Below are 27,787 nucleotides of genomic sequence, written 5' to 3'. Positions count from 1 at the left end.
CCGCTTTTGCTTCTGTACGTCGAACTTCTGGCTGTAGAGTGCCCAGATCCCAGACCAAATGCAGCTGAAATAACATTTCGGCGTACCAGATGCCATCCCACCTTTTCTAACAGGAAATGAAAGAAATCATCTAAAGTTGATGCACAGACGCAAGATTCAAAGATAAACTATAAAACGCTATTTTGAGAATTGATCATCTAATCGACCTTAATTCTGACATTTTTTGAACCAATAAATTATTATTTTGACATTCTGAAATACAGGAACAGTGAACTACATATAATCATAAAAATACTTCCAAAATAAAAAGACTGACTTGCACGAGCATTTTTCCGCGGAAATCAACTGGATAAGACTCCTTCAGAGTACTGAACCGGAGAGGAAAAAGGCTATCTGGCTATGACAAGCTTTTAACCGTCACTCTTTATTTCTTGATGAATGCATGGCCATCACAAATCGAAACAACTACATTCATTCTTACCAGAAAATTCTACATTCATGATCAGCTGAGTAAACTTAGATCCGATTTTCAGGCTGCAGAAGCATTCTGATTTGGTTTGAACACATACTTTATCAGGGATTCCTTGATGGACAGAAGCTCTGGGAACTCGTTCTTCAACTTGGTGGTATCAAGTTCATTGTTGCTCCGAGGGGCAACTATCACCTTTGCCTGCTCCTCTAGAGAAAAATTCTTCCAAGTGAAGTTTGGGTCAATGTAGTCTCTGTACATCTCCAAGATCTCATTATGGCTAACCGCACCAGGATTGGTGAAGTTCCAGATCCCGGTGAGATTTCTCCTTGCCATTTCAATGGAGATGGGGAGAAGTTCATCCAAGATAGTCATGGAGTTGGGGATGTTGACAACCTTCTCATACCGGGTGATCTTGGTGATGAAGTTGCGAGGATTTGAAAGGTCCGATGAGATGGGCATCCTAACACAGAGGGTACAAACATTCTCATAATTCTTTAGCAGCTCTTCAACCTGTCGGTGACATATGCAGAATCAGCATCAAGAAAGCATAGTATGGCACTTGAAGGAAACCTGTCATGACAGTATTAAAAATTTTATGTATGTGATGTAATGATATGAACCAGCCCGGTATGACTTTAGTAGAGGAACTGAAGTTCGTAACTCATCAGAAAGACCTATTGCAGAAACAAGAGGTTTGTCCATTATAAATGATTTCGGACAGAACCATCTCTAAGAGCATGGTCGGGCCGGCAGAAAGCTTCTAATGTCATATAGTTCAAGACTATTTGAAATGAACTGCTCACAAATCAAATACCCAATACTTCTAGGAGAAGAGGAACTTAGGGTTGCCTGGATAAACCCAACCATATCTAGAAACCAGAACAATAAAGAGATTACCAATGTCATGCACAGAGTGATGCAGACACAAGCAGATGATTGTTTTCTTGGAAAAGGATCCTTTTCTTTTTATTATTGGCTAAAAGCTTGAGAGGACTTCTGTTGAAGTGCAAATTGCTAATTCACCACAATTCGCATGATAGTTTTCTTGACCTCCCTTCTCTCTTTTATCGCTAACTTACTGTTGAAGCCTCTCATTGCTTCTTGGTGCCAAATAGTAACAAAGAATGAATTAAATGATGCTACCACTTCCGTAGTAAAATGTACTAGATGCACCACTCAATAAACTAAAGCATAATTCATGGATATAGAACTAGGTTAGGATGTAAGTGCTTCTTTTTTCATCCGATAATATCACAAGCCAAAGTACAACGAGAAGGAAAAAAACAGAGAAATACATACATGTACCATTCAAAAGTAAATTATCATAGAAGAGAATTTGAGACATGCTTTAGGAAGCGCATGAAATAAGTAACCGAATTGCCCATCAATCATGGTGCAACAGAAATTTATGACAATGTCGATTGGATTATAATTAAAAGAGGGGCAGAACAATCAAAAAACGAGTGGAGGAGTGGGGATGAGAACCGGTAGCTACTGAGCTTAGAGTTATTCCGCTTTATAAACTTCAACATATTGAGAAAAAGATTGGATCTCTTCAACTGGTTCATCTAGTAGTTAACTGGTGAATGGTCTTATTGTTTGGATCTTTTACTCTCAAATCCTCAAAATCCATTGCATATACGTTCTACATGCTCAAAAAAAGGTTCTTGATCTTATACTCCTTTCCTCCTCTTTCTGCCTTTCCCATCTTCCCACCCTCCCTCTCATGTTGATTTTATTCACTAATTTTTTCAGATAACAAATGAGGGTGGGTTACAAGCATAAAAGAAGAACCATCCAACATAAGTACATGAACCAGTGCAAATGATGCAAACACTGTGTCAAAGTAAAGATACCGCTCAACCATTTTTATCTCAGATTTTCATGGCTGTTATTTATATTTGCTTCACTTTCTGCCACAAAAAGTCTAACAGTTATTTCAAAGTTCTGAAATATATTCTCTTATTAATCTTCCTCCGGAATTTATGAATCATAAAAAAAGTTTATCTGAATAACCCCTAAGCTTTTCTATATATTTTTTCCATAACTTCAACATCTGAACTTAGATGCTTTATTAATAATTTTTCAGTATCCAAGCCTTTTAAATTCCCCTTAACTTCCATCTAACATTTGTTTGGTGCAGAAAGATTTGCATCACTTTATAACCCTTTTTGTGTTTCCAAATAAAAAAAACATGCATTACCATGAAATTTATCCCAACTCCAACTCATTTTTAACTTGAAGATCAAAGGGGAAAAACCCATATAAAGAATTGTCAAAGTCCAGATTACCTTCCATAGTTCTTAAGTTGTTGTCTTCACTGAAATCACCTTTTATATCATTACCTCTTCGTATCTTCCTAACCTGACATAAGTCTCTACTTCAAAAACATGCAAAATATCTTTCGCCCAGTCACTAGTATTACATCATGTTTCATTCCACTTTCTAGACAAAATTTAGATCCCTTTGGCATCATTCTATTTTGTTTGCCGTTTGCCGTTTGCCATCCCTTCCAGCAAACAGGATAAGTATTAACCTGCATATTAACCGTCAAGTTCATGAACAAGTCAGACTTGGCTCTCCATATGGCTCATTCATTCTCACATGCTTCAAACATCAGATAAGTTTACACATATAGTTGATTTGAGCTTGGCTAGAGAATTGACTTGTTTGAGCAGCTCAACAGCCCTTCCTGAATGCATATAGTTGAGCTTGGCTTGAGCTCGAGTAGGGTTTGAACCAAGGTATGCCATCTCGGTACCGAGCTCGAGTAGGTGCCACCCTGTTACTATACCGGTACGCTCGGTACAGGGCCGGTTCAGTATACCAAGTATCGGTACATCCCTCGTATCGTGTACCGGCACCGGACTGGTATAGTACGGTGTGCCCCGTACCGTGCAATTCGGTACGGTATGGCATACCTTGGTTTGAGCACCCTTTTTTTAACCAAATCAAAGTTGAACAGCCCAAAGTTTCACAGCTCACTTGCATCCCTACTTAATTTCATTTCAATAGACACAATCACATGCATCACACCAGTTTCGAGTCTCCTAAGAGCTCTTCAAATAACAAAAAGCAGTAAACATTTAATTTACCTCCAAAAACCAAGTGAAATGGTTACCACATACAAGATGTTCAGCTCATGAGCATTAGAGAATTCAAGGCTCAATGATCCTATTTGCAATCATTTTTAATTTCAGCTATTTATGATGGTGGGACTCTTAAGCAAGAAAAATGAAACAGTGTACATGGTGCATTCTTACACTGCAAGAATCCTGTGGGTTTATTTCAAAAAATGAAATTGGTCATCCCCTCCAGAAACACTTTGCAAACATCTTTCAGACCCAAACTGGAATACCTTTTACCTTTCCTAATACACCAACTTCAAATTCAGTCATCACTGGCTTCATATTGACAAAATCGACAATCTTTCAAATTTCAATAGACTTTCTCTAGAAACATAAATTCTAAACTTACTTGACAAGATTCATGTCTCACCCAGCCCATGCCTTTGTATTCAGCCAAGAATCGTCATATATATTTTACCTTACATTCTTAAATTTAATATTGCTCCCCCAATTCCTATTAACTATAATCTTAATATATTTCCTTAACATAGGCTTGTTAACCCTGTTCCCCAGGTTCTTAACATCCTTGGACTTCTATAGAGAGGCAATTTCTGTCTTCAAAACCTGTCAATGGCATGGTGCTGACACTCTGAGTTTACAAAAGAATTTTAGTTCACAAATTCTCAGGCCTCAAGAACGATTGTTCACACACCTTACTTCAAGCCTGCAGAATTATCAAAAGGCCAAGCATTTATTGTCTTAAGCAGTAATGAAGTCCAAATTCTTCTTACTAACCGCTTAGGATTTTTTAAGCCTATGAAACCAGGCTACATAATTATGAGAAGTCTTATCCTGTTAGCATGTGAAGCCCATGAAAGAGCAAAGAATACATGATTTTCTTCTACGCTGTCAAATCTTAATATTTCCATTTATGCAATTATGCATTTGTAATAACCACAGAAAATACAGTTCTTGCTTCACTTTGTACTTCATGCACTCCAATACCCTATATCATTTAGATAATGGTATCACCTTTCTAAATTAAAAAAAAAAAAATTCACTACATCATGCAAGATAGTCTCTCTCAAATCATAGCTTTTTGTTCCATTCTATTTTATATATATTTTGGGAAAAGTAAATAATGAAGTTTTGGTGGGTAATAATCGAATCAAAGCTGACATTGAACTCCTAGAGTTACAATCAGGAAAGTAGAGACTTCATTGCCTTCACGAGTTCTCTGATTATAGATTAGATTAAGATAGTAATCATTAATCTGGATTGAGTTTTAGAGTGAACTACATGTCCTTATTCTTGAATGACTTAACTACATCAGTTCATGGCGCTTCATGTTGGGTTATCACTCTCTTTTCTCTTTCCTGTTAATTCCTCTCATCTCCCTGTTCCCTTCTACTTCCTTTGTTCTATCTAGATAATGAATTTACTCCATTTTTATTCCTTTCTACCCCAAAAACCATGAAAGTTTCTCTTTCTTATTTTTTCTTCTAGAAGGGTCTTAAAGACACTTGGCATTTTGGAGGCATCTACTAGAATTCCAGGATTCCCTTTTGATTTTCTTATACCTACTAACATCTTCCCTTACAGATGAACTATCCATCAATTCCGTGGCAGAGGAAGTTCTGCTTGTCTCAAGAGAACTTAGAAAGACTATTCAAGTAGCAAATCATGAAGTTTCTACCAATTTATTCATGATACAATTGCAAACTGAAACATAAAGAATTCAAAGACTAATTTTCTCCAACTAGAAGAGATTGATGCCAGCTACAAAGTTGTAGATCTTAGGCCTTCCACATATATTAGTTTCATGTAATTCAAAAATTAACTAAAGAATATAATCTTGAGGAATTCTTTAGTGATTCATAGATTGGAACTTCTCATACTAATGACTATAATTCCTCTGTCTAGGAACTGGTTCCTTCTTTTTATAATTGCCGGTTTATTTTTCAGCAGGACTCATGTTAACAATTTGTGCCTTTATTACAGGTTTAATTGATAGAATGCTAATTTCAATAGGATTGCATTCAAATTAATTGAGGAGCATTTATAGCATGGCTGTTAATACTGATTATCAAAGAATGAGTTTCTGAAATACCATCTACTCTTCTTCTTTCCTCTTCCACCTCTGGCTATCCCTTTATTTTGTCCTATGACATATTTCTAGTCTCTCCTTAAATGATTGTTGCAGCATCTCTTAATTCTTTCTAGTCTAAAATATCCAAGAAAAAGCAGACAATAACATTGTATATGCTTCAGTTCTTGAAGAACCAAACATATCTTGATAATGTCTAACTTACACTGTCAGTTAATGTTTGGAATTAAAGAGTTACTATTATACCAATGATGCAAGGAAAAGCAATGCCAAGTGGAAAAGGCGAACATGAGGGCATTAGCAAGTTATTTCACCAGTCAGCCTCAATCATTCAGTTAACACGCTAGTGTTTCCATTTCTCATAGACTAACATGTGGTTTGTATTCAAGTAAGCACCTAATTGTGCTAGCATTAGTTAGTTAAGAAGAGCATGGATGAGTCTGAAAATTAGTTGCACTAAGAAGGACCCAAAAAATTAACTTTCTAGAAAACTAATTAAAGGATGGCCCAATCACAACAAAGAGCTAAGTAACACTGGACTGAATTTTGAAAATATTTCATCAATTTTATATATATGACGGAATTTGCAACTAATAAGATGTGGCGGGTGAAGCAGAGATGTGCCCCTAGCATCTAGTATGATCTTCAAGTGCAAATAAAAAAAAGTGGCTGGATGCATGCATGTAGTCAGACAGGCCACCAAAGCAGCTGCAAATATGATGCCCTAGCAGAAAATGGTTAACTCTACAATTTTATTCAAGGAAAAGAAAAAAACTCTGTTATAATATATAACTTACAAGATAACATCAATATGAAAAAGTTAACAAACGGTAATAGACTACCTGTCTTGTCTGAACTTTCAATAATTTATACTAATCAAGGTTCGCCGTCTCAGTATTGAACCCCGTACTGACACCATTCTATTACAGTATCGGTACGCGGTACAGTATGAGATGGCGAGACGTACCAAGTATTAGTATGGAATGAGACTGCATACCGGTTTGGTATATGTATGATACATCTGGTATGGTACGGTGTCAACCGGCACGGCAAACCTTGGTATTAATTATGTTATAATTTTTCAGCAGTTTATATCTGAAAATCAACATCCACTCTACCGGGGATTGTTCCCGTGGTTCAAAGCCAAATATCCTAATCAGAGTCAAATAAGTGAATGAATGATATAATAGTGTCTCGTCTCCTAATCAAACTTATACTACCTATAATAAAACACATGCAGAAATTTTAAATTTTATAGTGCATATTGCTTATATATATCTTGTTAATATTTCTGGCATCATAATGCTCAAATTGCAAGCAGCCTTATCAGCATTTTCTAAACACTATACATCCTACACAGGCAAATGAAAGGAAGCCTTCACTGGCACCAATCTTACAGCTTATCCCAGCTACCCCCTCGTTCCCTCAAGCTGTCCACATGTCAGACATTCTTTTTCGACACCTGTTGGCACCTGTCTAGCTGTTCTGTCCCCACGCTTTAGTCCTTCCAACAACTTGTTCAATCTCATGATTCCGATCAAAGATCCTCAAAATTCCATAGTCCAAAAACCCTTCTTTCAACAACCAAAAATCTAACATCATCCAGATCTGATAACATTACTTCTTAATATTCCACGAGATAAAGAATCCATATCCCATCAACTAGATCTATGAAAACCAACCCAACAACCGAAATGATTTCCGATCCGGAGCTCGATAAACAAATTATTGAATCAAGAAACCCGAACCCCAATAAAACTGCGAGATGGGAAGAGAAAGGATGGATCGTATACCATGGCCTTCGTCTTAGAGTAGAAAGATCCGGTGAAGTTGGGAATGTCCTCCTCCTTGAACCCGATCCCGGATCCCAGCGGGTGGGCGTCATCGTACTCGAAGATACATCCGGTGGCGTAGTTGACGAGCACCAGCCCCCGCTCGCGGCAGACGTCGGCCAGCGTCAGCGTCCCGACCACGTTGGCGCGTATGGTCTCCACCCGATGGGTCTCGCACCAGTCCACGTTGGGCCGGCCGGTCACCCCGGCCGCGTTGAAGACATGGGTAGGCCCGGCCGCCGCGATGTCCCCCTCCAGCTGGGACCGGTTCTCGAGCCGGCCGGCGCCGTAGACGTACGGGATGCCCTGCGCCTCGCAGAGCCGGCCCAGCAGGCCGCCGATCCACCCGGTCCGGCCGTAGATCAGGAACTTCAGGCCGGACGCCTCCCCGGTCGAGCCGTTGGTCATGATCCCCATGGTGAGATACCGGCGGAGATCGGGATCTGCGAGGGGCGAGTCCAGGGCGGGGAGTATCGAGGAAGGAGATGCGGAGAGCGGCACCGCCACACGGGCGCGAGGCTGATGCCTGGTACTTATCATGGCAGAGATGATATTGTCACGCTTTTTTTTTGTGGAGGGGTTGCGTATCGGCAATGGGGATGGATGGTGGAGATTTGAGCAGGATGGTTTATGTTAGTTTATGGCAAGAGCAATATCTAGATGTCCAGGGAGGTGAGGGAGTAGGTGACTATAGTGTTTTTATTAAGTTGGCACGTGACATAGAGCTCGGATAAATGAGCGGCGAATTTTGATATTGTCACCCCGAGTTTAGATGACAATAATGTTTTTTTTCGTTTCTAACCTTGCTCCGTTAAAAAAAATTATATATATATATATATATAATTTTTTAATTGCTAATAAAAATCGTGTCTCAGAGAAAGGGCTTCCGATTTTGTTTTTATTAAAAGGGAAGATGCCGCTTCCGACACTGCGCATTGGAGAACGCCAGATCTGTTGAGCTGCCATTTGCTCACTTAGTGTTATAAAAATACTTTTTTTAAGCACCGATGTTGGATTCCATGACCACCGACCCTCAAAATGCGTTCCATTAAATTCTTCTTTATTGGTATTACCATTGGAAAGGATGCATCACATTAGATGATAGATTAAACGCATTGGATAGCTCTTCACTCTAATTGAGTCTGACAATGACTAGAGAGGATACACGTTTATCCTCATTAGATAATAATCTCCAAGTTGGGTGAAAATAGGGTTATTAGCCATGGGAACTAAATTTATTTTTAATTTTATTTATTAAAAATCTAAATACCCCAAAACATAGTATGAATAAATTAAAAAAATACTATTTTATATGTTTTCTGCAAACAGAGCGAATTAGAGACTCAATGTAACAACTTGGGATCTCGTCCAAAAAAGCTAGCCAGAAAGTATTTTTTGGCTGTATAAGTATACAAGGTTTTCTTGGCAAATAATCGATGTGAGACTAAACACACACTAGCACAAGTCCAACTAAGAATTCAAATCCATTCAAATCTAATCATAAGCACCACGATAGGCCCGTCAGAGATGGAGAGTGTCTAAAAGAAGTGATATATGCATATAAGCTGACCAGAAGGCAAGGCCTATTAAATTTGGCTCATATAATATTTTCTTGATTTAAGCAACAAATTGTTTAAGCTCAAAATCTATGTGGTTTCAAATCAAATTTCGGTCAACCCAAAGCCCAAACGACAACATATAAAGTTTAACTAAGTTATGAATATATATGCATGTATTGATCGGTAATACACTCTTTATTTGTTTGTCTAACATGTTCTCACAAATAGATACACGCACAACGGGAGCAAACTTACCTTATATAAAAAAAATAGTATTCAAAGAAGGGTTTTATGAGCTTTCTTGTCCCCTCTTTATATTGGGCATGGAAAGAAAGTGGATGGTCCCTCGTTGTCTCGTCCTATTGAGAAGAGCTAAGAAGATCCCAATAAAATCAATTGCCCGTCTTTGATGACATCTTCAACACATTTCCTACCCAACATCACCTTCGTAAAAAAAGCATAACTAACTTGGCATGTTTGTTCGTTTTTAGCCTCTTCATTCCCTTCTTATCCATGAACCTTGTCTCCGATAGGCCTAATCAAGTTAGCACCTCGTGGCAGCCAGTGTAACCCTATTGGGCCAATGTTTTTGGATAACAAACACGTCTAGCTGGGGGAAGGGCTAGGTGAGTGCCAACTCAAAGGTAGGGCTGCAATCAAGCTAAGTCAAGTCGAGTATCTAGAAGCTGAAATTTGACTCGATTCAAAATACTCGAACTCGAAACTTAACTCGAGATCGATTGAGCTTTAATGCCCAAGCTTGAACTTGACTTAAAAAAAAAAAACAATGCGAATATCAACTGAGCCATGCTCTTGCTTGACTTCGAACTTTAGTCATAATTTAAAAAAATGTGATTAAAACAAAATATAACATAATACCATATTTTTTAAATATTAAATTAATAATATATTATAAAATAAAATATGATTTTATTAAAAATATATACTTAATTAGGCTTACGAGATCTTTGGTTGAATATTTTGTTACTCGAACTCGATTCGAAAAATTATTTGAGCGGCTCGAGCTCGGTAATAATCGAATTGATTCGAGTTTGAATTCGAGTCGAGCTTGAGCAACCTGCACGCTATTCGGCTTATTTGCACCTAGCTTGAAGGGCATGAAGTTGTTCAAAAGGCCGCGTTTGGAGTCCATGATAAGGCTTGGGGGAATGTCAACGTGATAAAAGACAGCAATCTACCTGGAAAAGTGTTCGAGAGGACAAAATAATGGACTCCTACATCGGCACGAAATCCCTCTCTCTCTCCCTCTCTCTCTCTCTCTCTCTCTCTCTCTCTCTCGCTTCATATTCTTACCTTCTTTTGGTCAAGGCCTAGGACCAAACCAAGGTACAGACGTAGGCCAGCGTTGCCAAGAAAGGGTAGTGCTGGAGAATAGATCGATGCCGTTGAGAATAGAGTAGTTTGGTTTGTAATTGATGAGAGAAATAAATTCAAGAGGGTTAATTCTGTTGGGGGGAAAAATGGACCACCCCACAAATACAATTAAAGCACCCAAATCCGACAGCGAGCCGAGCTCGGAAGGCTGCCGAGCACAGCAGGCTGCCGAGCTCAGAAGGCTGACGAGGCCGAGCTCAGAAGGCTGACGAGGCCGAGCTCAGAAGGCTGCCGAGCACAGAAGGCTGCCGAGCTCAGAAGGCTGCCGAGGCCGAGCTCAGAAGGCTGCCGAGCACAGAAGGCCGAGCTCATAGGCCGAGCCGAGCTCAGAAGGCTGCCGAGGCCGAGCTCCGAAGGCTGCCGAGCACAGAAGGCCGAGCTCATAGGCCGAGCCGAGCTCAGAAGGCTGCCGAGCACAGAAAGCTGCCGAGCTCAGAAGGCTGCCGAGGCCGAGCTCAGAAGGCTGCCGAGCTCAGAAGGCCGAGCACAGAAGGTCGAGCTGACCTCAGAAGGCCGACCTCGTCATCTGTATGCTGCGGCCATGCCATGCAGCAGCCTCACCGCACCATGCTTTGCTTGCCAGCCACGCCACGACATATCAATCAGGAACCATACCCTGCTACGACTGTCAACGCCTCACCATTCCCAAGAATGTACTGCACTGCGCGCCACAAGCAAGCTCTGGCTACGCGCCATCTCCTCCCATGATGGGAACGGGCCATCCACGGCAACTCATTACTTCACACGCCCACATCCAATCGTGACGGTAACCCATTAATTCGCCCAGTCACATCACAGGTAACCCTGCCACCCTCCCTATAAAAAGGGAGGCTTCTTCCTCCCGAGGGGGGGGGCTCCTAACTCTAATTTTCTGGCTTGGACTGCTACATACGAACTACATCTCCTTCTCCAAAATTAAGCCCCCCTCTGACTTAAGCATCGGAGGGCCGACGCCGGGGAGCCCGGCCACCGGCTTCTTGCAGGTCTCCCGGAGGACGCCGCCCGCCGACGGACCGCCACCCGCCATTCTCGCGCCGGAGCTCCTCCTCCTCAGCCGACGGCCGCCCCCGGGTCCAATTTCCAGCAACAGTTGGCGCTAGAGGAAGGGCCCGAGTTCGCTGCCATGAAGCTAAGAAGCAAAGGGGCTTCCAACGCCTCTCGACGTCCTCCACCCAGTCCTGAGCATTCCGTCCGGAACTCACCACCTCCGGCCGAGTCAACCCCTCAGGTTCGGCCGGAGCAATTTGATGCCCTGGTGCAGCAAGTGCAGGCGTTGGCTACCGCCGTCCAAAGCTTGCAACCCAGGGGCATCCCAGCAGCACCGCCTCCCCCGGCTCCAGTTCAACCGGAGCCCCCTACAAGCAGGCTTCCTCTTCGAGGTCAGGACTCTCAAGTCCAGGCCTCCCTCTGGAGAGAGCACCCAGTCAGAGATCACGGAGGCTGGCCACAGCCTTCGGAAGCTGAGTCGGTTCCAGGGCAACCTGCACCCGAACGGACCGCTGCAGCGATCCCCCAGAATGATGAACTCGACAAGAAGGTCGAAAAGCTGGAGCGCCAAATTCAGGCACTCCACGGGAGAAAATCAGGACGTGATAACGACTTCGAGTTCACTACGAAGTCTCCCTTCTCCCCGGAGATCGAAGATGAACCGGTCCCACCACGGTTCAAGATGCCCCAGGTGGAGCCTTACAACGGCAGGGCCGACCCCCTTGACCACCTGGAAAGTTATCGGGCCTTAATGGCCCTACAAGGAGCCTCGGAGGCCATGATGTGCAAAGCCTTTCCAGCAACGCTCCGAGGACCGGCCCGGCTTTGGTTCACCGGGTTGAAGCCGAGTACTGTCTCCTCCTTTGAGCAGCTCGGCAGGCAGTTTGCCAGTAATTTTGCCGCTAGCCAGCCCCAGCGGCGGACGTCGGACTCCCTCCTTGACATCAAACAAGAGGAGGGAGAGTCCTTCAAGGAGTACTTGGATCGGTTTACTGCCGCAACATGGGAAGTCCGGGAGCTGGACCAGTCAATCGCCATGTCGGCACTAAAGACTGGAGCCCGGTCTTACAGGTTCCTCTTCTCTATCGAGAAGAACTTCCCTGCGGACCTCACCGAAATGTTGACCCGAGCTCGCAAATACGCCAAGGCTGAGGAAGCCATGGCCTCTCGGCGGGAGGAAGCCGAACGACCTGCCAAGATGCAGAAGAAGCACCAGGAGCACTCCCAACCAAGTAGCAGATTCCCCTGGCATGAGAAAGAGCCTCCTTGGCCCAAGAGCCTAGCTCGCCCGGGGTCTCCCCTCCAAAAATTTCAGACGTACACTCCTCTCACATCCACCCGAGCAGAAATCCTCATGGAGATTGAGGGTCGGGGCTACCTCCGACCTCCATTGAGAATGTGTCCGTCAGAGTTGCAGAAGCACTCGAAGAAGTACTGCCGCTTCCACCGAAATTACGGCCATGACACGGAAGATTGCTACCGGCTCCGTGACGAGATCGAGGCACTCATCTGCCGAGGTCGACTGGGTCGGTTCGTCCGTGACTAAAAGGGGGGAGCCAGAAGAACGGGACCCTGAGCTCCCTTTATGAAGACCAAAAGGGTGTTGAAACCCCTCATAGCCATGCTGTAGTTATTGCAAAGTCTGACGTAAAAGGACTTGTGGATAATAAAAGCACTACGGACATCTTGATGCCTTCCAATGGTTGTAAAACAACTGGAGAAAATGAGCAACCCTCTGGCCGGCTTCACAGAAGGTCTCATACCTGCGAAAGGGGTTCTCGGCCTGCTAATCACGGCTGTGCGCGCGCCCCGAGAAAGTACTGTGAAGCTAAACTTTTTTGTAGCCCAGGTCGGCTCGGCCTTCAACGCTATTATTGGCCGACCAGGCTCTCTCCGAGCTGCGGTCCCTATCTGCCACCCCCTCGTGCAGTTCTCCACTAGCCGAGCTTAACATGGAGAAGAAGACGCTCAATATAGCTCCTATATACTACATATCAACGACTCTGTGGCCTTGGGGGGCAGTGCCGCAGCCCAAAACTCAACGCCTACCTCCTAAGGGTCTCCAACGACTCTCCGCCGGTGCTGAGCTAAGTCCTGAGGGACTTCGAAGCTCGGGAATCGTCAAAATGCCTACAAAAGGTACGAGACGTCACTTCGGCTTTAAATAATTTCAATATTCAATATATTCCCAGGTCGGAGAAGGCCAAAGCTGACCTCCGAATATCTACATCTCCAACGTCGCCCTGATCTGAGTGGGGGCGCACGGTCGCCAACGGACAAGGTCCATCGTCTCCGGATATCTACATCTCCAACGTCGCCCCGATCTGAGTGGGGGCGCACGGTCGCCAACGGACGAGGTCCGTCGTCTCCGGATATCTACATCTCCAACGTCGCCCCGACCTGAGTGGGGGCGCACGGTCGCCAACGGACAAGGTCCGTCGTCTCCGGATATCTACATCTCCAACGTCGCCCCGATCTGAGTGGGGGCGCACGGTCGCCAACGGACAAGGTCCATCGTCTCCGGATATCTACATCTCCAACGTCGCCCCGATCTGAGTGGGGGCGCACGGTCGCCAACGGACAAGGTCCGTCGTCTCCGGATATCTGCATCTCCAACGTCGCCCCGATCTGAGTGGGGGCGCTGCTGAGTCGAGCACAAGCCAAAGAAGGCCGCTAAGTCAACCTGGAGCACTTAACTCCAACTGCATTAGAGGTACATCCTACTTGGCACGTACATCTCTATACATATTTGGCTATATTACAGGATGATCGACGACTGGACTACTTCCTTCGCCCGAGCCAAAAAGCAGCTCGAACTCGGAAGTCGGGGGGTAGTGTTGGGGGAAAAAATGGACCACCCCACAAATACAATTAAAGCACCCAAATCCGACAGCGAGCCGAGCTCGGAAGGCTGCCGAGCACAGCAGGCTGCCGAGCTCAGAAGGCTGACGAGGCCGAGCTCAGAAGGCTGACGAGGCCGAGCTCAGAAGGCTGCCGAGCACAGAAGGCTGCCGAGCTCAGAAGGCTGCCGAGGCCGAGCTCAGAAGGCTGCCGAGCACAGAAGGCCGAGCTCATAGGCCGAGCCGAGCTCAGAAGGCTGCCGAGGCCGAGCTCCGAAGGCTGCCGAGCACAGAAGGCCGAGCTCATAGGCCGAGCCGAGCTCAGAAGGCTGCCGAGCACAGAAAGCTGCCGAGCTCAGAAGGCTGCCGAGGCCGAGCTCAGAAGGCTGCCGAGCTCAGAAGGCCGAGCACAGAAGGTCGAGCTGACCTCAGAAGGCCGACCTCGTCATCTGTATGCTGCGGCCATGCCCTGCAGCAGCCTCACCGCACCATGCTTTGCTTGCCAGCCACGCCACGACATATCAATCAGGAACCATACCCTGCTACGACTGTCAACGCCTCACCATTCCCAAGAATGTACTGCACTGCGCGCCACAAGCAAGCTCTGGCTACGCGCCATCTCCTCCCATGATGGGAACGGGCCATCCACGGCAACTCATTACTTCACACGCCCACATCCAATCGTGACGGTAACCCATTAATTCGCCCAGTCACATCACAGGTAACCCTGCCACCCTCCCTATAAAAAGGGAGGCTTCTTCCTCCCGAGGGGGGGGCTCCTAACTCTAATTTTCTGGCTTGGACTGCTACATACGAACTACATCTCCTTCTCCAAAATTAAGCCCCCCTCTGACTTAAGCATCGGAGGGCCGGCGCCGGGGAGCCCGGCCACCGGCTTCTTGCAGGTCTCCCGGAGGACGCCGCCCGCCGACGGACCGCCACCCGCCATTCTCGCGCCGGAGCTCCTCCTCCTCAGCCGACGGCCGCCCCCGGGTCCAATTTCCAGCAACAAATTCAATTGGGAAAAAGAACGAACTCAAGATGAAAAGGCGAGAGCAAGAATAAGTTTTAGAGAGTTAAATAGTGATGTGGTTTCCAGATACAGATCCTGATCATTGAAGCAGAGTAGGGAAAGGTGCGAAGATGATGCGATTTAATAAGAGAAGAATAGATTCCAGAAAGGTATCAAAAGTTGATATCAAAAGTAGTATTCATGCAAAAAAACGTATTTTAGTGAATCGAAGACCAAATCAAAGCTTCTTGATGAAAGCTACGGTTGCGTTAAACATGCAAAAATTAAAATAAAATAAAAATAAAAAGTAAAAAATATATAAACAGATTTTTTTGAGAGTAAATATACAATAGGACATTTTTATAGGTATATATATACTGGTAGAGATAATATTATTTCAGGCTAAATTGGGCGACTCCCTTTTCTCTCCGAACGCGGGTCCAAGGCACTCGGAGTTGCGATGGCCGACGACGAGATGGTCTTTTCGGGAGAAACCCTAGAATCTCTCCTCGAAGCATCGAAGACCCCGGAGGGCCGCTGGCATCTCGCCTCCGCCGGAACCCTAGACGCCATCCTCCGACTCCCCTCCTTCCCTCCCCACACCCTCCTCCACTACCTCCGCCTCCTTAGGAACCTCTGCGCTGGCGAGGCCGCCAACCAGGACTCCTTCATCGAATCTGGTGGGCCCGATCGGATCGCCGCTATCCTCCTGGGGCCGCTGCCGGCCCCGCCGGAGGTCTTGCGCGCCGGGCTGCAGCTATTGGGGAATGTCGCCCTGGCCGGGGAGGCGCACCGGTCTGCCGTCTGGGCCCGGTTTTTCCCGTCAGGGTTCTTGGAGTTGGCTCGGGTCCGGGAGCCCGGGGTCTGCGATCCCCTGTGCATGGTCTTGGACACGTGCTGTTCCTCCGATGGAGGGCGTTGGAGGTTGGAAGAGCTTTGCGGGTTCGAAAAGGGGCTGCCCATCCTCCTGGAAATCATCACGACGGCTTCCACTGGTGCGTCTCTCTCGTCTTTCCATCCTTCTTTCTGATTTACAGGAAGAGGAGTCTTTATACCCTAAATCCTAGGGATTTTTTTTTTTTTTGAGGAACTTGAAGTGCGTGTTGGATTTTTATTGTTCTGATTGTAGATTATTGGCATTGGATCAGGAAACGAGGGGACTTGGGTCGTCACTTTTCCATCATCGTGATTATAATTTCTTAGAGTTTGCACCACGGATTCGCCAGAATGCAATCTTCTTCATAGCTTAATTCGGAGAAAGCCTCCCTTTTATTTATCTGCATGATCTCCTGATCCAATATCTACTCTCTTGTTTTTACCTTTTCTTTTTATCTTGATCTCTAGTCTATTAGAAAAGTTGATTACCATTTTGATTTCATGTTCTTAACCAGTGCATTTTTTGAGTTCTGAAACCCTTCAAAATGTTCACAATTGTTTCCACCTTACCCAATTATAAGCCAGCCCAAGTTCAAAAAATGTATCTTTGAAGGTTATATGACTTTAATTCATATTTTTTCTAACTTCTTGCCAAATTATTTTTCCTCATCTTTCTGAACTAGATTGGTTGGCCAATGGATTGGTTGACTGTGGCAAGGCCTTGCTTGGTCGATTAATACTTGAGATCAACTAAAAATATTTTCTTTTTTTTTCTGGGAGGTGAGGTGGGTGATTAGATTGATCAGACAATTGATATGTTGAAAAATATGTTATCCATGTTATGGACCAGATTGATCAGGCAATTTATTGATCAACCATTGGCAAATTGTTGCTTGGTCATCAGTATTTTATTGCTCGTGCAATTGATAATCAACAATTTAGTAAACTGCAAGATATTAAAATAGTCTATAGAGAAACTATTGAGAAATGACGAGAAAACAGAAAATCAATTAAGTGAGAGGTTGAATGCTCAAACTTAATTAAATAAGAAGTTGTATGCTGTAAGGTACTGAAATGCTTAAAAGAAGACACAAAAATTTAGGAAGGTAACATGATCAACGATGAGTAAAGATAGTGATATAACATGGCATGATTAAAGTACATAACAGGCGAAGTGGCTAGAGAGTAACCATCTCTACTATTTGACCGATTTCTTCCTATGCAATCTCCAATCCTCACTTGTTGGTAAGTACCCCTTTGTAATCAGACAATTGATTGACCAACCATGACAAGGTGTTTCTAGGTCAATCGATATTTGAATCTGGTTGATTGGTCCAAGAAAAATGTTTTCACTTGTTGTCACTTTCATCCCATGCAATATCTGAATCAATCTCCTTGTACCACTTGTTCCCACTTTCTTCACATGCAATCTCCACACAACTTAGCTACTTGATGATTGATTCTTCATCCAATCTTCACATGCCATATGCCCTTGCCACATCGTTTAAAATAAACAAACAATTGAGTTGTTTTGGTGCAAACATTTAGGAACCAGCTTATCATGCAGGGCTTTCGTACCGGCCCGTACCATCTCATATAGACAACATCATACTATATCGGTAAGGTACGGGTATGCTATCGAGGTTTGGTTCGGTGAATGAGCCAAATTGATCCATACTTAAATGAACCTAGCAAAACCATCTTGTACCGCTTGGTACTAAACTGTACCTTTTCAGGTGGTATCATGGTTTAGAGTGAGAAAAGGTATTGGAAGTCTGTCTTGGTACGAGGTGCATACCATTTTGTACTGAAATAGTAATGTACTGTACAGTTCTTGGTATTAATTTTGTGGACCTTAGTAATAAGTAATCTTAAAGTGTTGAAGTTTGTGCATGTGCTCATACATTAGGTTGGATTACTATTTTAGAAGATTTTTATCTTATGTTTGTGTTAACACTTGAAGAGAGCCCAAATTATTTCACTGAGCTATTGTCCTTTCTTGTTTATTGTGTTGTTATTAAAGAAGGCATGTACAAGTTGCTTCCAATGTCCACTTGTTTGACTTGTAACTCTTGACAACCACATTCTGGTTTCTATTACAGCTGGTCATCATGAAGAGTGGCTGGAGTGGCTACTCTCTAAAGTTTGCATTGAGGATCCATATTTTTTCCTTTTGTTTTCAAAGTTAGGCCCATCAAATGTTTCACATAACTCCAGTGGTGTTGAATACCAATATACTGTATTTACCAATGAGCAAGCATTCCTTTTAGGTGTGCTTTCGAAATGCTTGACTGAGAGACCTGAAGATATCACCATTTCCAATGATTTTGCACTTGATATATTGAAAATCTTGAAGGCTGCTTCTACAATTGTGGATTTTAATTCCCGAGGTAGCTCTGCTCTTCCAACTGGTTCTCCTGCAATTGATGTACTAGGATACTCGCTCGCCATTTTGAGGGATATATGTGCTTGGGAGAATCCTACATCACCAGCCACTGAGACCCTCATTGACTCACTGCTATCAGCTGGCTTTCTGGAACTTCTTTTGAGTTATCTACATCAGCTTGAGCCCCCATCAACTGTCAGAAAATCTATAATTCATGTAAAAGACCAAATAATACAACAACCAATAACTGATTCTTCAAAGGTCTGCCCGTACAAAGGGTATCGGAGAGATGTTGTTTCTGTGATTGGAAATTGTCTACACCGAAGAAAGCAAGTTCAGGATGAGACCAGACTTCTGAATGGGATTCCATTGCTATTGCAGCAGTGTGTTGTTGATGAAGATAATCCATTCTTGAGAGAATGGGGATTGCTGGCTGTAAGGAATTTGCTGGAAGGAAATGAGGAAAACCAATGTGCGGTAGCTCAACTTGAGCTGCAAGAGCCTGTGACCTCACCTGAAATTGCTGGATTAGGTCTAAAAGTGGAGGTAGACAAGGAAAGCGGACGTGCAAAGCTGGTCAATATTTCATAATGTATGTTGTTTTCTAACTTGAGCTTATGATGCACATTAGCCTTTCAAATTAGGGATCTGGCAGAAAAAGATATCTTTTGCATCATGGTGCCACTGCTTACAACTCATGACCTTTCTCTTTTCTGTATTAATGAATAATTAACGAGAACCACTTCTGGATTTTGCCATGAAGATTTGCTCTTGGATAAGCTCTGCCAATTATAAAAAGAGAAACCTCAGCATCATTATGAAGTGGATTCCCGCATTCTAGTCTCTTATATATATGTCTTATATATATGGACCTACAATGATATTACCCAAGGGAATCATAAATTCAAATTACCAATTTTTTTGAGCAATCAACTATGACATTTGATTGGAGAGGAATGAGATTTGTTGATTTTGTTTTCATTGATGACTAGAAGTTTGCATATTCTATATTTCTATTCTACCTAAATTTAGTTGAGATGTGACATCTGATCTAATACTGAAGATATAACATCTTATTTGATCCAAATTATTTATACTAAAAAATCATAAAATTCATATGTGGTCAATTTGGCAACCAAAAGAGGTAAACTGTTACAACATTATTGATATTTCACGTTATAAAAACCTAAATCAAATTATTGATATTTCAACCAGGTATATTTTCAGGGTTTTTTTTTTCATCAAATGATCCATGCCCGATGCAGATTATGTTTCTTCTTAAATGATATCATTTTAAAGAATGTTATTACAAAAGTTCACACAGGCTATGAATGGGAGTGCTTTGTCATGGACAAGTTATGACAATCATGAGTACCACAATAGTAGGCATAATCAGGAGTGAGGTAGGGGTGGTATCTAACTCAACTTGGAAAAGCTCTATGACAGAGAAGAACGGGACTTTCTTCTCAATATTATGGAGTGTATTACGTTTAGTGTTGCATGGATGTGGATAGATGAATCAGATTCAGATACATATCCAAGTGTCTAACTCAGCAAGAGGGAAAAAGAGAGTCTATGGGGATATGCAGGATAACATATAAATCTAATTAAATTATATTTTTACCTTTTAAACATTATTTGTTTAAACATTAAAAAGATATTGTTAAAAAGATATTATTTGTTAAGATCTTTCAGTGTACATGTTTCTTATTCAAACTTCCAAATTAATTAAGGATATTAGCAAAATAATATTTTACAAAAAGTTATTCCAAAACCTACATCCTTACCAAATATCGGAAAGAACAACTACTCAAAACTCATTGTTGGAAGAGTTTAACTCATTCATTGTTGGAAGGGTTCAATTTTTTTCAATCTTTGAAGTGGCTACCAAAAAACTTCATAAGTATCCATTTCTCCAATATGTATCCGACTTGGATATGTATCCGACATAGATTTTTGGAGTTGAACGTGAATGTCAGTAATACTGATTATATTTCAAAAGAGGAAGTGCAAATGAATGGGAAGATGCACAAGATACGTGATGAATAGTTCATCTTTTTGGATTATTAGGGCCATAATTCAATTTAGAACAAGATTTTCTCTTTTTTTATAAAATGAGAAAAAAGCTAATAAAATGGATCTCATTAGAATGTGGGTCTAGGAATTTGTTGCTATTCAGGAATTTTAAGTTGCTTCAAAATGGTTATTAATTCGACTATGCTAGAAGTCTCTCTAGGGTTGATTAAGAAGACCAAGGGTATATTAATGTTTCACAACTATGGATAGTACGAATGCTAAAATTTCAATGTGATATCTGACTCTCAGTTGCTGAATGATTGAAGAAGGATGATTTTGCATCCCTTCTAGAATGATTTGACAAAAAACATGCTAGTTAAAAGGTAATAACCTCTGGTTGTAGAATTACATCACTGACATTTATTATAACTCTTCAAACCTTCCCTTAACATCTACTAGCTAGCCCTGTCTCATTTAAATGGGTTTGACATAGATCAATTTAAATTCGTCATTTTTTAAAATAAGATTCCAAATTAAACTAGATTCAATGGAATCTGTGAATTGAGATGCCTTTTTTTTGTGTGGAGATAAGTAATCGCACTTCCACCTATTCATGTCTGGGTATAATACACCTTGATATTTGTAAGAGGTCCATAAGTTACCCTCATTTATAGCTATATTTGTGATAGGTCCCATCTTTTCTCTTATTCTAAAACTTACATGTTCTTCTAATTCTTCAACTTTCTTCTTACTTCTGTCCTTTCTACAGCCATATGTGGAAGAGAAAACATGGAGATCCTTAAGGGACAATTTCAGACAATTTTAGGTGAAAGTTTAATGGAGATTGTAATGACCTAGGACCTTATCCAAAAGCCTAGACAGAAATTGTAATTTGGGGTCTCCTTAGCCCTCTTAGTATCCAGGACCTCCCTAATGCGCATCAAATATGAGGATAAACACATGAACACACAGGTTCTCATACGCTCTTTAGGCTTTTCAGAAAATTTTTAAGAATCGATGTTGTAAAAACATGCAATGATGCCTTTTCAGCTGAGTAAGGGACATCATCCGCAGATCCGAGAAAGTCGAAGCTTTCTCTGTGTCTTGCGCAGTATTTGCCTTTCTGATTGACTGAGGCAAGCCTGACGGAATAGTCTTTTAGACCTACCTCTAGCTTGCCTCGGAATACCACCCAACGGAGCGGCGGCTCCCCGTGTCCTTTCTACCCAACAGGACAAGAGTATACAGGTCCGCCAGGGGCGAATAAGAGCTCGTCGAACCTAGATTCTTGACTGGGAAGCTCAGCTTGGGAGACAGATGCAAAAGGAGGTGATCTTGTTGCTGACCGAGTCTTGACCTCACTCCTGGCTCTCGAAATGCTCAATCAAGCTTTCCACTGATTCCTACCAACCAAGGCTGCAAGTGCGTGCTGTTGGACATCTTCTATGGATCTGTCCTTTGCAACAAGGAAAAACATATGAGCAGGATAAATGTCAATGCTCATTTTACTGGTACAAATTTGAAGTTTCATGGGAAATGGTTGTCAAGCTTCCAACACTGTTCAGCTCTTTTAGCACAATAAATTTGCAGCTTCTAGACCAGATGTCTGTAGAGGTTAGCGTAATATTATAAAGCCTTTCAATAGAATGCCATGAGAGCAGGCTGCCTCCTACCTCTTTGAGCCATCCATGTTAAATATAAATTTATGATTGATATATCACTCATATTTATTCCATTTCTCAGATATACTATTAGTTATGGCTGGGAACTGTCAGCCACTTAATTGTGATTACAAAATTGTCACTGACATATTACCATTGAATAGTCAATCATGTCATCTTGTATTGTATGAGAACTATGCTTAAGTTGGAGATATCTTTGCCTTTTCTATTTTGTTTAGTCGGTCTTGTATTTGAGGACATTGGATACAATATATATTTCCTTTTTTTTTGAAAATTCTTTTCATCGGCTATTAGCCAATTCCATATTATAATATGTTGGAAGTAAACATATATGCAAAGCGGTTATCAATGGAAGGGACATGGCATAGTCAATCACAACAGCAATTCTGTTGTGTTAGGTGCAGACATGTTCCTTATCTTTGATTGTATGTTCCATATCTTTATCACAATTTTTTGATGTAGCTCTCTAAATATTCCTGGCTTGTTCATTTTGGAAGCTATCATGATAGTATCGGGCATTGTGCTAGTGTTGGACATGGGTCCAAATGGTTCAAATGGGGTTCCGATGAATGGTCACATATTTGTAATGTGCATCACCCAAGGAAAATAGTGAATTGTTACGGCTTTAGCTAGCTGTAGTTTTTTTGCCTGGGAAGCTTAACCAGTTGTACTATAGGATTTGATCATTAAATGCCTATGCTGTATTTCTAGCCACTGTAATGGCTTTGGTTGGTACAGGGGATATTTTAAAATTAGTTTTAAGAAAAGTTCTAAATTTTCTTCTCGGCCAATTCAATTAAGTGCTTGTTTGATTTTAAGGAAATCTACAGAAAAGGAAAGGAAAAGTAAAACTTTTCATGGAAAGGTAAAGTTTTCTAGAGATGCAGTAGTAAGTTTTCCAAATTTTCAATTTTCTATTGAAACAAACAAATGGAAATTTAGTTTTCCGAGGAAAACAAGTTCCCTATGCTAATTCTCCTCGTAACTGAATATTATCTGAGGGTTTCTTTTATTATTCATTTTTTTTTAATTTCATCATATTCTATAACATAATGGACATGGTGTTTATACAGGTATGCCCTACATAATTTTGTTTACAACATTATTAGTTTAAGCCACAGAAATGGGAATATACTTCTTCAGCATAATATCCAAGATAATGTAAACCAGCTAAACAACGTTGAATCCATTCTTTCTGTTTTGTCCAACAGGTCTAGTCTTGCTGGTTTACTCTAATATTGCTTCTATTAGAACCATAAACATTTGTGGAGTAGACCTCATCAGTCTTTCCATCAGCCCTGACATTTGTTCTGTTTACTGTCTTATTCTCACCAGAATTCCTCAATAAAAACAGGTCTACTTTTTTGGCAGTCCAGAATTAAGTTCAATTTAATGCAGTGAGGAGAATTCAACTTAGATTTTCATTCAAATTCCTCACCAGGAACTTTCCAGTAGAAATGATGTTTTGAGAGAATGGTCTGATTACAAATAAATTTTTTATCAATGAATTTGTTCAGTATAACACTTCTAAGCTCATCTTGATGCTCTTGGTGGATCCAGTTACCTGGTCAACCATCAGGAACCCTCCGTTAATGTACATGGATATCTGTCTTACATAATTCTGCATCTACTTACTTGATTTGTACTGTAATACTTTCTTCAAATGCTTTATGTACAGTTTGGACTAGAGTGTTATATTATTGAGGAGCAACGGCTGCTTTATGCCATTTAAGGATTCTAACTGGTGGGAGATGGTTGGGTTATGCCTACTAGGCGGTGCTTGCATGCTCCTGCTATGGGTATGTAACGAAAACATAAGAGCTATTACTTCTGATTGGACCTTGGATGTTGCAGATGTTGAATTGCAAATTTGGGTAAAAAAGAACAGTATCTCTTTTGCTTATCATCCATTTTATCTAATGGTGTAACTCAAGAGTGTTCCTCTTCACAGATCCTCTTCACAGGCACAGAAGGCTGTCCATGGAGATGCTCGTACACTGAGAATGTCTTTTTGGCTTCATGCAGGCAAAGCGGATGACTATCTTTCGTCACTCCTGACAGGTGAAAGAAGTCGTGCCATGCCACTTATTGACTGACTGTTGCTGCTGCTGCTGTAATTGGATGATCATGTATCTTTTGACAGGCGACTGTTAGTCATCTATTAGTACAAGTATATAATGTATAGCGAGAACACTGGATACCTTCATAGCTTCAATGAACTCAGGTGCAATGCATGTGGCCAAGATCAGAATATCTTTAAATGGTTAAATATTGTTTTGGCCTTGATTGATAATAACAATTAATTTTTGATGGATGTAATGCATTACGTGGAAATTCAACATTCTAAGCCTGTTTTTAAGTCGACTTTCAACATTCACTCTCAGCTATACGACTGACACAATTAGACTGAGGTATGGACTGATGATGGCAACTTCCATCACTTCTCAGGATATTGATTCTTGCCATGGTTTGAGTGTCACTTTATTACTGGCCATTTTATTCGTCTGTATTTTGATGATCATTTAATTTTGAGTTCCTGGTCTCTCTTTATGTGTAAGACAAGAAACAACTGTATAGAATCGATGCCAACTGTATATCAGAGACGATTTGTTAAATGGAACTTACTATATGCGTGCTATCTTTTGTCAAGACGGTTAGGGATAGGAGTCGATTTACCCCGGTTTTCATTCCATGATGCATCCTTATTATAGGATTGTTACCTTTTCATTTTAAAATTTGCTTGCATATTGATTGTTATTATTGGTTCGGGCAATTAAGGTAGCTTGTCAAAATCGAGAGATGGAGGCCTATGTTCTAGCTCCGGCGCCTGACCGATTTTTCACCTCTTGTTTGTAGATGATTGTCTTCTACTAGTCAAGGTGAGGGCGAGGGATATGCGGGCCTTCAAGGGTGTGTTGGCGGATTACTACGAGGCTTCAGGGTAGAGAGTGAACTTTCAGAAATCAACCATCTACTTCAGCCCGAGGACGGAGGTGCTAGTGAGGCAGAAGATCAGGGGAATCCTCGAGATGCCGAAGCAGGAGTCATGGAGCTACCTCAGGGTACCTATTATGGGAGGAGGTTGCAAGTGGCGGATTGTTTCGAGCTGGTGCAGCGGGTCTAGGACATGCTAGAGGGCTGGAAAGCATAATCCCTATCTATGATGGGCAGGCTGACGCTAGTCAGGTCGGTTTGTGTTCCATGCTTGTCTACTTCATGTCCAATAATGTTGTCCTTAAGGCAGTGCTAATAGGGATCGAGCGACTTCTTTGGAACTTCCTATGGGGTTCGCACGGAGGTGGCCATGGAGTGCACTTGTTGGTCTAGGAGAGTCTGCGCGCCATTCCGCGAGGGAGGCTGGGGGTGCAATCCCTTCTGGAGAGACGAGAGGCGCTCATTGCTTGTTATGCGATTAGGTTTATCTTTGGGCCGTAGGTTTTTGGGGCCAGATTATAGCAGCTAGGTACGGTTGGGTATGGACTAATGGGGCGATTCTGAGTAGATAAAGATTGTAGCGGGAGATTTGTAGGTATATGCCCCCTGCCTTAGTGAACACTATATGGCTGATTGGAGATGGGCAAAGCGTGGATGTAGTGGACCATGGGTGGACTCTTTTTCTTTGAGACTCTGGCCAACCATAGTCAGCATCGAGACTGCTAACGGACTCCGAATCTGCAATCTCGTTAGCCCGAAGAGGGCAGAGTGGGATGTCGGCAAGATTGGTCAGCTATTTAGAGAGCACCTTGCATAGCGTGTCCGATCGCTCCCAGTTCTGGGGTGTGCTGGCCCAGATGTGAGAGTTTGAAGCACGTCCTGCAAAGCCAGTGTCAGAGTGGGAGATATCTTCTGCGCCCTCCAGTAGGAGCACAGGCATGGGCAAGATTGTGCTTGGATTTGGAGTTTTGGACTCCACCCATAGGTAGCTTTATTTCTGTGGAAGGTAGCCTGGGAGTGCTTGCCGACGAGATTAATATTGAGTAGAGGACTGGGCGTTCAACCCTACTGTCTAGATTGCAGAGCGGACGAGATGGTGGATCATGCCCTATTCCAGTGTGTGTGGGCTAGAAGAGTCTGGAGACTTGTCGAGATCCCGCAGGATGCTTGGAGCTAGATGGGACCTTTCCTGCAGGCAATTCGTCGGTGATCCGATGCCCCCTAGATGCGCTGGGTTGCCGTTGGGGCGACCTGCATGACTTATTAGATTTGGTTAACTAAGAACACTTGGACGTTTAGCGAGAGCAGTCCGTCTTCGAGGTTCATTATGGAGTGTGCTCGGGTATAGGCAGCGGAGATCATTCATGCAGGCTTGGCACATGGACCCTTGATAGCTCAGGACACCTGAGGCCCCCCTTCTGCTCGGGTAGCACCTCGTAGAGTACTTTTTACCTAGAAGCTCTCACCCCTGAGCTTTCTCAAGGTCAATTTCGATAGATGCGTGTTGGATGGTGGCAGGAGAGGAGGTGTTGGTTTTGTCATTAGGGGCCCGAACTCTAAGGAAGTGGCTACTGGTAGCTGCTAAATCTTCGATATCTCAACTTCGAGAGCAGAGTTGCGGGCGGCATGGGTCGGCCTGAGCCATATTCGGCACGTACTATAGGCCAGCTCAATCATATTGGAGGGCGACTCGGCCACTGTAATTAGCTGGATCCAGGGTGGCCCTGGTGGTGGTGGAGAGGGACACCCTCTGCTTCGTGATATTCGGCTATGGTGCGTGATGGTGTGGTTTTTCAGGCTAAGCATATATTTAGAGAGGCTAATGGGGTTGCGGACTGGGTGACCTCTTATGTGGCCAATTATTTCGGAGGTACTATGTGGATTGGGGAGGGAAGCCTAGAGCGCTCCGAAACTTGCTATTTTTTAATTTTATTAAGTGTATCTCTACTCAAACTGTATAAATCATCCGCTTCAGTAAAGAAAAAAAAAAGAAGAAAGTGTATTGTTTGTAGTAAGCTTGGTAACTTTACCGCAGAGGTTTTGAATTGTTTCATTCAGTTATGCGATTCTAGTTGAAGAAGGATTCGTCCAGATAGCTCTCCACTATATTATGCAGCCAAAACTTATGATTTTTCCTTAAAAAATAGGGTTAAAAGGTCAAGCATTTATTTATCAGCATGCCTGGTAACTTTCAGAGACTTCCTTCATGAGTTTGTATGCATTATCACTGTTCTTTATGTTACCTGGTGTATTCATCGAATGTATCGGAAAGGATTGCAACAATGTAGCATGAGACGAGTGTTTGTAGGTCAAAATATGTTTTGATATTCTGTTGGTTCAGGGACCAAGTCACTCTTTGGGGGCTGATGACAATGCAAGCTCAAGTCCCAGGGCTTCCGGGGATAGGTGGCTCCGGGTGCCAAGCTGGCGCGTTTGCCTCTCATATGAGGATGAAGGCAGGATAAGACGGGGACAAAGACCCTTATCCTGTTATCAAACTGGGCCCAAGTGGTTTTCCAAAGTCTTCAGTAGTCAATATATTCGTTTCTGATCCAGGATGTCAGGTACGGGTTATCCTACATAAAAATTAATGGAGACTTTACTCTTACTTGACTGAATTA

At 42.6% G+C, this 27,787-nt stretch overlaps 2 protein-coding genes across 7 annotated transcripts; one reads left to right on the top strand and one right to left on the bottom strand.

Annotated features, from left to right (window-relative positions):
* Positions 1-180: 180 nt before the first annotated feature.
* LOC103696615 (bifunctional dTDP-4-dehydrorhamnose 3,5-epimerase/dTDP-4-dehydrorhamnose reductase-like) lies at positions 181-8,017 on the bottom strand. Its single transcript, XM_008778296.5, has 2 exons — positions 7,441-8,017; positions 181-982 (listed from the first exon to the last, which is right to left on the bottom strand). The coding sequence occupies exons 1-2, from the start codon at positions 7,894-7,896 to the stop codon at positions 530-532; spliced, it is 909 nt and encodes a 302-aa protein (XP_008776518.4). The 5' UTR covers positions 7,897-8,017; the 3' UTR covers positions 181-529.
* Positions 8,018-15,654: 7,637 nt separating this feature from the next.
* On the top strand, positions 15,655-24,579 carry MEE50 (ARM repeat superfamily protein). Of its 6 annotated transcripts, XR_015988078.1 has the most exons (5): positions 15,655-16,267; positions 18,251-19,126; positions 21,320-22,164; positions 23,911-24,106; positions 24,184-24,579. XR_015988078.1 is itself a non-coding variant. In XM_008778300.4 (3 exons), the coding sequence occupies exons 1-2, from the start codon at positions 15,733-15,735 to the stop codon at positions 19,123-19,125; spliced, it is 1,410 nt and encodes a 469-aa protein (XP_008776522.3). In that variant the 5' UTR covers positions 15,655-15,732; the 3' UTR covers position 19,126; positions 24,258-24,579. The 6 variants fall into 6 exon arrangements, 2 of the variants coding, with proteins under 2 accessions (XP_008776522.3, XP_026656761.3); XR_003383360.4 differs by lacking the exon at positions 21,320-22,164 and having other exon boundaries at positions 23,911-24,031; positions 24,258-24,579; XR_003383358.4 differs by lacking the exon at positions 21,320-22,164 and having other exon boundaries at positions 23,911-24,031.
* Positions 24,580-27,787: the final 3,208 nt, after the last annotated feature.

This window comes from Phoenix dactylifera, chromosome 6, assembly GCF_051530095.1.
Source record: "Phoenix dactylifera cultivar Ajwa chromosome 6, Ajwa_hap1_PhDact_Kaust_v1.1, whole genome shotgun sequence".
Taxonomy (NCBI): Eukaryota; Viridiplantae; Streptophyta; class Magnoliopsida; order Arecales; family Arecaceae; genus Phoenix; species Phoenix dactylifera.
Note: the sequence above shows the minus strand (reverse complement) of the source record. Positions and strands in the feature narration are given on the sequence as shown.